At 39.5% G+C, this 10043-nt stretch overlaps 2 protein-coding genes and 1 long non-coding RNA gene across 12 annotated transcripts in view; 1 reads left to right on the forward strand and 2 right to left on the reverse strand.

Annotated features, from left to right (window-relative positions):
• unc5cb (unc-5 netrin receptor Cb) overlaps nucleotides 1–7577 on the reverse strand; it is a 201977-nt gene extending 194400 nt beyond the window's left edge. For 3 of the 5 annotated variants that reach the window (XM_089020913.1, XM_089020914.1, XM_089020910.1), the window contains exons 1-2: nucleotides 3108–3194; nucleotides 1760–1849 (exon numbers count right to left, since the gene is read on the reverse strand). The gene's annotated coding sequence lies outside the window, so the exon portion shown is untranslated. Of the gene's footprint in view, nucleotides 1–1759; nucleotides 1850–3107; nucleotides 3195–4871; nucleotides 4888–7561 lie in introns of those variants that run through there. The other 2 variants (XM_089020912.1, XM_089020911.1) reach the window with 2 other exon arrangements.
• glis3 (GLIS family zinc finger 3) overlaps nucleotides 6281–10043 on the forward strand; it is a 15813-nt gene continuing 12050 nt past the window's right edge. For 2 of the 5 annotated variants that reach the window (XR_016118319.1, XM_089020920.1), the window contains exons 1-2: nucleotides 6286–6427; nucleotides 7598–7964. Coding sequence is in view for 4 of the 5 variants with exons in the window: in XM_089020920.1 (XP_088877046.1) it covers nucleotides 7667–7964 (298 nt within the window). In the remaining variant the exon portion in view is untranslated. Of the gene's footprint in view, nucleotides 6428–7597; nucleotides 7965–10043 lie in introns of all 5 variants that reach the window. The other 3 variants (XM_089020919.1, XM_089020918.1, XM_089020921.1) reach the window with 3 other exon arrangements.
• Nucleotides 7885–10043, reverse strand: part of LOC148884666 (uncharacterized) — a 10606-nt gene continuing 8447 nt past the window's right edge. For both annotated transcript variants that reach the window (XR_016118325.1, XR_016118326.1), the window contains one exon: nucleotides 7885–7997. This is a non-coding gene — a long non-coding RNA (uncharacterized LOC148884666). The remainder of the gene's footprint in view (nucleotides 7998–10043) is intronic.

The raw sequence follows: 10043 nt of genomic DNA on the forward strand, positions 1-10043 counted from the left end.
GACACATTTTTGCACATATGGCAGTGAAATGAGTTAAAGTGTCGATGTCTAGTCCGACACAACCTTTCGAAGAGATAGCATGCGTGCACCGGCGCCTCGTTGCACGCAAACAAAAGGTATAAGGAGAGAAAGGAGGGAAAGAAAAAAAAAGCGACTTACTCATCGCGCGAAGAATTAGCAGAGAAAGTTGCGCATGATTCTAATGGCTAAAAATGGGAAAGGAAAGTTAATTAACTAGGTGAGCCCTGAGGGGTGGAGGCTACATAAACGCATCCCCCAAGCAACAGCAGAGAGCCAGAATGACCCCCGGCTACATCAGACCTGCTTACTGATACAGAAAATATGATTGCTTTCCATATTTCCAACCTGATTTTTTTTCCCCCCCTTGGGAGTCAGTCACTCAGAACGTATTACAATACTTAGCGTTTCAAAAATGAGGAGAAAAAAAAGCAGAAAGGAAATAAAGTGCAAGTGGGAATCAGCCGGTTATATGAATGCGAATAAAATGGCATAATTAAAAATGAGACAACACCGGGGAAAGAATTGAAACCAGGTTCAAGTATCGGGGCCAGATGATGTGAGGTGAAAATTAAATAACATTTTTTTCTTTTACACCAAAAATGCAAAGCTAAAAACATGCTAGCATAGAGCAAAACATTAATGCGAATCTGCCATGAATGAAGGTTCACTGCATGATCATGTGCGTGCGCACACGAGATGGATACCCGTCAGCTGCTTGTTAGGGTGACAGTAGAGGATAATAATCCGCAGAAGACAAATGATGTGCTCTCCCGATGCCCCCGCTGTGTCACCCTTGAACCTCCCAATAACCCCTTCCCAACCCTCACATGCTGCATCTACCTGATGATGTTTGTGTCACTGCTTGCCTCTGCCTCATAGTCAAGCCATCTGGCTGAGAATCTCACTCTTTGTGATGTTGGAATTTTATTCTGGGAAGTGTTTTAAACAATTTCCTTAACTCATTTGCTGCTAATTCCCGAATTTATTTGGGTTTTGTTTTTTTTTTCTTCCGTAGGGTGCCAATAAAGCGCTGGTCAGACCTCTGGCAATGTTTTTTTTTACTTCCACGAGGGGGCAGCATTTGCCTTTTCTCCATGTTAGCGCTTTGTTAGCACTACATTAATCAATGTGTATGTAACGTAATGTCAGTGTGTGAAATAACGTCTGCCCGGAGGCCCGGGGCCTACAACTTTTACATCGGGCGAACAACATTCAAAACGTCTCGGTCCGGGTGGCCGACAACTACTAAAAGATTATTTTCAAATCAAACGTTTGTTTTATTCAATAAAGCAAAAGCTACAAGCAAACCGCCACAAGCCACGTGGACGCCTCTTTCTAGGCGCCTTTCAAAACTCTCAAGTACACTTTACAGTCACGGTATAGTCCCAAGCACGAAACAGGCTTCTGATTGGTTGCCATGCCGATTATGCAAATTGTTCGTATGAAATTCCTAAGTTACATGAATCTGGAGTTATCTGAGCTTGAAATTTGGGGTGGGTGTACAAAATATAATACAATACATACATATTGATTGATATAGTGCTTTAACAACAGCTGAAGCTGAAACGAAGCGTTAACATGGACAAAAGGCAAATGATGCCCCCTCGTGGAACGGAAAAACATTGCCAGAGGTTTGAATCAATTCGGGAATGGCAGCGAATGAGTGAAGAGTCATCCTGAATGGGCGGTGGAGGGTGTTGAATAAAGATGAAAAGCCCACAGAGGAATTCATTTTTACCGTCAAGGTTGTCAGAGGTGTCCACGTTGGATTGATGGATGGAGATGGAGGATGCTTAGAAGAACATCTCAACCCCACACTCGTCTTTATCTGATGACAGAGAGAGGCAAAGGAGGGCGTTTATCATTGGGAAGGAGCTGAATGCACATTGAGAAATAATTACCAATAAATATAATTATGAAAAAAAACAGACACAAGATCATCTGTCATACACTAATCAGGCCTGTGCTGACTTTAAAGTACAACCGATGTCCCTTTTTTGTTTTTAACTGACATCAGAAAAACGTTTTATAGCATCTAAAATAGCCAAAACACGCAGTATGATATTTTTAGTCAATTGCAAAACACCAATAAAAATGAGTTAAAGTGTCCTAAATCTGCTAAAAATTGAGCTGTGAATTGGGCATTTTCATAAAGTCCCGCCCCCAGTTCGTGACGTCACGCCAAGGCGTCTTGCATTGTGAGTCAAAACAATGGCTTTAGATTCGGAGAATATGCTTTCTTGTTACACATCCAGTTATGAATATGATTCAAATAGTTCTGAAGAGGAAAGCATACATGTTTTTTGTGCCATTTTGAGGCAACATTGGAGGGAAATATCTGACACAAAAAAAGAGGCACAAAATGGCGGCCTCCTGTGGCCACCTCCGTTTCCACAGGCTGATAAATTCCTTATATGGCGCTTGGACGCCCTCTTCTGGCCTTTTGGCGGCTTTTGGGTGCAACACGAGGTCCCCAGACCAAACAAGTACAGCAAAATACATTGACGTGATGGAAGGACCGCTACAATGCGTCTTTTTTACGGACATGGGGCGGTCCTTTAGTGACGTCACGTACGGACTCGTCACCAACTCAAAAACAAGACTTCCTGAATATTCAGCGCGAGTCTTAAAATGTAAAATATAGCTAGATGCGGTGGAATCTTTGTAAAATACGCTCAGTAGAAGTCATTTGAAACCATTTTACAAATTATGGACACAACTTGTCCGGAGACGTCGGTTGTCCTTTAATCGCGAGGGAAGACGCTCGCATTCAGGGCGATGGTCAGAATGTATGTCGCTTGCTTAAAGCAGCACTCGACTGAACTGCGGAGTCATTTTGAAGAAGGATGACGCCAATATGCCAGACAACTCCTACACTTAGCCTCGCCCTCTTAAAAGGATTGACTGGGGATCTCACTGACCATGCGTTATTAGCAAATCAAAAGTAGATTAATTAATCACTGATGCGTACTTCTTGAAGTGCGGGTATGCGTGTGTGTGTGTGTGTGTGTGTGTGTGTGTGTGTGTGTGTGTGTGTGTGTGTGTGTGTGTGTGTGTGTGTGTGTGTGTGTGTGTGTGTGCATTACCCTAAGTGACTGTTGCAGTATAACTTCCTGAGGAATCGGCCTGTCCTGACACCTCAGGGAACGCCGATACTGTCGCCTAAATGGATTCTATGAGTGGTGCAGAGTCTATTAGTGCATTAACTTCACTGCAGAGCTTTTAACTCTGTGCTTATGAATCATCCGCTTCAAATTTTACCACTGACATATTGTACTTTTATGTAAGGGCTGTGAAGAAAGGTGATGAAAGGAGGAAGAAAAAAAAAAGACATGGGTATATCGAGTACTGGAGGAGTCAACCAAGGCACGTTTGGATTTTTGACTTGAAGAGAGAACATGTGTGATGTTATTCTTCCGAAGCTATTCCCTTCAGTTACTCTTTGACATTTGGAAAACACAACACTCGCATTTGGAAGATGGAGTGTAGCCAAGAAGTGCTTTTTGGTGTGAAAACGCAGAAGACGGTTGGTCCGTCGGACTAATATGTCAGCTTCATCCGTCTGGATGGGTTTTTACTTTTTTTTTTTCATTAAATTATTTTTGAATATGAAAGGACAACCGACAAGTTGTGTCCATAATTTGTAAAGTCACTTCAAATGACTTCTACTGAGCGTATTTTACAAAGATTCCACGGCATATAGCTATATTTTACGTTTTCAAATTGATGACGATCCCAAACGTGACGTCACGGAAGGAACGCCCCTGACTGAGAAAGCGACACACAATGCATTTTGGGTTCTTTGTTTGGTCTGAAAACTTCGTGTTGATAGCAAAATTATAAGGACAACATAAATAACGCGATGGGGAATCGTTGTGTGTTGTACCAAGACTACTATTTGGTAGTCGTTGACACAAATTCCCAGCAGACAAATCAGCCCATTTCCAACAGAGCTTGGGCGCCATCTTGTGCATTTTCCGGGGTGCTACATTGCTGTCCTGACGGCTCAATAGATACGGAAGGACTTCTTTAATCGATTGCAAACATTCATGCTTTCCTCTTCAGAACTATTTGAATCATATTCATAACTGAATGAGTAACAAGAAAGCATCTTCTCCGAATCTGAAGCCATTGTTTTGATTCTAGAGCAAGGCAAGACGTCCTGGCGTGACGTCACAAACAAGGGGGCGGGACATTCTGAAACTCGCCATTTCCGGGGTCATTTTGAAGTAGTTTTGGGGCACTGAGTCATTTTTGTTTGTTTTGCATTTGACTAAAAATATCAGCCTGCGTGTTTTGGGTATTTTACATGCTATAAAACGTTTTTCTGATGTCAGTTAGGAAATAAAAAATGGTGTTGGTTGTCCTTTAAAAGCACACACCATCAGCAATACAAGCTGGACAAACTGCACTGTTTAAACACCGCAGGCCATCATTAAATTAAATCGAGGTTTAAACTGATTCTCTTCTTTAAATAAGTTCCTGCTTTGCTATATTGAACCGATTGGACGGAACTGGTTTCAGCTTTTTCCGCCAGCACCCCCCATCTTGTTTGCATTTTTCTTCATGTATCAAGTGTGCATAATGATGACAAAGTTGAGGTGGTTGTCCTTTGCTGCTGTGGTGTAGTCTGATACAAAAACTAGCGCATTGTTAATTAACATAACCTGTCGTCCACGATGGTGTTTTTGCTTCAGAATATTGACGACGCACAGCTGGATTTCTTACATTGTCTGACGATAATAGCAAAGAAAAATATTACCCCACCCGCCACCCCACCCAAAATTCAAGCATTAAAATATTTAAACTTGTCAATGAAAACTTTTATACAGCTCTTTTAAAAAGCGTACCTGAGCATGGAAGCAATAGATAGAGAATCAAAGGCAGGTGTCACATTAATTATTGAGGTAAGGGAACATATACACCTTTTTACTTCCGCCCCTTGATTACGGAGGATATAATAAAATAACAGGTGTTTTTCATTCCACAAATTATGTGTCATTATTATACGGCATATTAAATGTTATGTATGCGTTTATTTGTTGATTTTTACTAGTCCCGTTACATTCACACAAACCACTCACCCAGAATCACACAAATTCATTATTTGAAAAAGTAAAACTACGACAAATAATTTAAAAACAACAATATATTAAAAAAAAATACACATTTTCCTGTGAGAGAATCTGACTAGAAGAAAATTTAAACAAGCAATATGATCCTCTAAATTAAAGGCTATGCAGAAAAAAAAGGATTTGGCAGGAATATTATACCAGCCTTGTTCTATGAATCGAACGTGTGGGCATTTTCCAACGTTACTGATCCTGTGACTGTAAAGTGACCTTGGGAGTTTTGAAAGGCGCTTAAAAATGAAATGTATTATTATTATAATAATTATTATTATTTATTGCGGAATTTATTTATGAACTCCCATCGCTGACAACTCATCAGTGTGCTAATACTGCCCCTTGCAGGCAAGAATAGGAATATTTCTGAAATTTATAGTGGAGAATACTGCACAGTACATGATTTGTACCTTTACTATATATGCAAGTGGCAGGAAATGTATTGAACATGGTTTACGAGATATGAAAGGATTGGAAATTCGAAACAAAGTGGTTATAATGATAAAAAAGCAGTTGTCACACACATTTTATCGACACAATATCACAATATTAAATTTGTGACAACCTCACCAATAAAAAAAAAAAGCTGCATGAAAAAATAGACAGGTCTGACACGGCGAAAGTTACTCACATTTGATTACGCCACTCAGAGAGATATTCAATGACAAAATGTTTATCGGTGCAGATCTGGGAAATTAAATCACCAGAATGACCTGTCAATCAAAACCATGTGTATGCTGCTTCGTGGCAGAATAATGGTCGCAGCTCTGAAATTGAATGCCATGAGTTTGTTCAGACGAGAGTTACAACCATCGATCATCAGTTAATAAATTCAAAGATGGTTTCCATGGCAACCAGGACCATGTTGCCTACAGTGAACATTGCAGGCTTTGGCCACATTTAATGACTTAAATAGGGATTCAAACGAAAAGTAAGTTATTGTGTGTTTTTTTTTTTTTTAGAATTGTGAAATAAATCAATAAAAACAGCCCTGGAATAAAGCTAGCACAGTATCACATCATCTGAATTTTTTTTTCCAGAGCATCTGTCACGTGTTCTTCGACTTTTCTTTATATATGTCATTTTTAAATCCTCATTGTCAATGATATTACAAGTTCACAAAGGGGGGTGGGTAGTGTAAACATAAGACTGACGCGGAGATTCCTGCACCCTCCCATCCCAACAAGGTGCCTGTTACACCAGTGTTGTTGCTCACTTTGCACTCTGTGGAGGAAACATGTCACCACGACAAACAGCCGCAACAACTACAACAACACCAAGTGAGTCGACGCTATTATTCCTACAATATATCTCATCCGGAAGAAATGGGTTTGAACTTCTACATGGTGTGTGTGATGCAACTCAAATACGCTTCAGTACAACTTCACTTAGTTCGATTCAGTGAGAGTGCGATAAAATATGATATGATATTAATCAGGGTAAGATGCAATAAGTTTTTTTGTCGTCATTTTATGATATGAATGAAGTTTATATAGAATTTATATACAGTGTGTATATGTCATGTTCAGATATCAATGAAGTTTTTGTCGAATTTATACTGTATACAATGTGTATATATACAGTGTGTATATACAGTACACAGTGTGTGTGTATTTTTATACATATATACATATACAGGTATGTATATACATAAAGTATATGTATACACATACAGTATATGTATACATATATACATACACATATATGTCTACATATACACATATATGTATCCATATATATACAGTGTGTATATACAGTATGTGTATTTTTATACATATATACATATAGAGGTATGTACACATACCTGAGTACGTACATATGTATACATACATGTTTACATATATACATGCATATATATACAGTATATATATACATACAGTAGATGTATACATACATACATACACATATATGTCTACATATACACATATATGTATACATACAAACATTTAGCTTGTAGTAGACGTGCACAATCCACCATGCCGTCCCTGATCCACTGCTGAAAAGGATGCTGTGATCCTCTCCTCTTTCATCTAGGACTGCTTCATGTCACAAAGAGGGTACAGCAAGTGCTGAAGAATGAATGACTCTCTGTGTCTTTGCGTTGTCATATTATTTGTTATTTAGGTATTTTTTGTTTACTTTCTTTCCTTTCCTCTTCCTTTCATAACTTTGCTGCTGTGTTACTTCCGGGTAGAGTGAACGCTGGCGCGAATGGCTGCCGCTGCTCACCCACACAAAAAAATCCAGTGACTGTAAAGTGTCTTTGAGAGTTTTGAAAAATGTTTATATATTAAATGCATGATGATGATGATATGATTGATTATTATTATTATTATATTATTATATTATTATTATTATACACATATAATTTGACACAGATGCTTGGCATTTTCAAAGTGCAAAAGTCAACCAACCTGGTTTAATATTACTTTTTCTTTCCCCTTCACCAGGCAGGTATGAGCCAAAAAGCAGCGTGGTGAACCTAAAAGTCGGCGGATGCTCTCTCTGAACACTTGGCCATGAGTGGAAAGGGTTGCCAGGTTCTGATGTCACCATCCGGCATGTCCCCGTCGCTCAGGAAGACAAGAGGACACCAGTCCCAGTTGGACAAGGTGCCCGTGACGTCTCCTCCGTGGGGCAGTCTTCCCTTCTCAGCGGCGAGTAAAGTAAGCAGCGAGAAGCAGAACGGCGGCCCTGTGACCGTGCCGAGTTTGAGCCTCCGCAGGAAGGTGTTGACAAATGGCAAGCGGGACGTTAAGCCGGCAGCATCAGTGTGCCAGCAAGATGCGAGCACTCAAGGAGTCTCTTTCAAAAAAGGTAGCAGCCTTCCAAAGAGGAACAATCCTAATCCTAAAGTGGACACACACATACTGACAAATGAGCCAAACCTGAGCATTTTTTTTACTTGTGATGAAAGAAAATGATTCTGGCAGACTATCATGAATGTTTAAAGGACAACCGACGCCTCCGGACAAGTTGTGTCCATCATTTGTAAAATCACTTCAAATGACTTCTACTGAGCGTATTTTACAAAGATTCCACCGCATATAGCTATATTTTACGTTTTAAGACTCGCACTAAATATTTAGGAAGTCTTGTTTTCAAATTGATGACGATCCCAAACGTGACGTCATGGAAGGAACGCCCCTGACCGAGAAAGCGACACACAATGCATTTTGGGTACTTTGTTTGGTCTGAAAACATCGTGTTGATGGCGAAATTAGAAGGAAAACATAAATAGTGCGATGGTGAATCGTTGTGTGTTGCACCAAGACTACTATTTGATACTAGTTGACACAAATTCCCAGCAGGAAAATCAGCCCATTTCCAACAGAGCTTGTGCGCCATCTTGTGCATTTTCTGGGACGCTACAAACGCCTCAAAATGATCCGGAAGGACTTCTTTAATCATAATACAGTAAAGTCTCGTTATATCGATATTCAAGGGAGTCCGAAAAAATATCGATATAACCGGGACTATCGATATATCCGACCCTGTTTGCTTGTTATTTTCTCTGTGCGTGCATAGAAATAGTATCGATATAACCGGGACTATCGATATATCCGATATCGATATAACGAGACTTTACTGTAATCATAATACATTTCATTTATAAGCGCCTTTCAAAATTCTCAAGGTCACTTTACAGTCACAGGATCAGTTTTTTTCTAAGGGTGGCATCGACATTTATGCTTTCCTGTTCAGAAGTATTTGAATCATATTCATAACTGGATGAGTAACAACAAAGCATCTTCTCCGAATCTGAAGCCATTGTTTTGATTCTAGAACAAGGCAAGACGTCCTGGCGTGACGTCACAAACAAGGGGGCAGGACCTTCTGAAACTCGCCATTTCCGAGGTCATTTTGAAGTAGTTTTGGGACACTTTAACTCATTTTTATTGGTGTTTTTCATTTGACTAAAAATATCATCCTCCGTATTTTGGGTATTTTAGATGCTATAAAACGGTTTTCTGATGTCAGTTAGGAAACAAAAAAATGGTGTCGGTTGTCCTTTAAACCTGGCCAATATGTCAGAACTCCATTGAGATCTATAGTATTGAAGGATGCCGCCAAAGATTCACTTGAATAATTATCCTGCGTGTATTGTTAAGAGTGATTTCAATGCTGCCAAGTTGGACATCATATTTAAAGAAAAACAAATAGAGAAAAAAAACAACATTGCACCATTCGTCCTGTCATCATTAGAAGGTTTAATAATAGTTTTGTTTCCTTATTTTTCCCCAAGTTGCCTCACCTCACCTGAAACCTTCACAAATGACACATTTGAAATATGTAATCAACATACCACCCACTTCTCACCATACTCTCCCATGCGGTCATCTCCCGCCAACCTCTTGGCCTCTTTTTTTTCTCTCCAAATTGATAATTAACCAAGAATCAAATTGGTCCCTAAAGTAAATTTGCACGTAGGGGAAGGCGAAACGAGCCAAACGGCTCATTAGTGATTAACAGAGTCGAAGGTGTATGCGCTTCCTCAGGTTGCCAAGGGAAATATAGTAGCTAAAAACAAACACGTATGATTCATATTTGTTTGAAGGTCTAGTGGTTAACTTTCTCCGAGCAATGTTTCGTGTTTGATTTGGATTTATCTGGGGGGTATAACCCACTTAAAGCTTATCTGTAATCCCGCAGAAAGCCGACAATCAGGTTTTGGTGGGTTTTGATCTATTGGCTGGCAAAATTTTCAATTTCGGCTCAGCTTTTAAATATATTGGATTGTATTGGATTAGCCTTTATTAGTCTTGCAGTGGAAAATTTTACATTTCACAGCAGGAAAGTGATGAAAGTAAGAGGAAAGGAAAGGAAGAAGTGGAAAAAGAAAATACAGGATACACAAAAAAAAAGACACATTCAATCTTAAGGTCTTTCTGCACC

The sequence above is a fragment of the Hippocampus bargibanti genome, linkage group LG18 (genome assembly GCF_051943395.1).
Source record: "Hippocampus bargibanti isolate YZ-2025 linkage group LG18, ASM5194339v1, whole genome shotgun sequence".
In the NCBI taxonomy this organism is placed as follows: Eukaryota; Metazoa; Chordata; class Actinopteri; order Syngnathiformes; family Syngnathidae; genus Hippocampus; species Hippocampus bargibanti.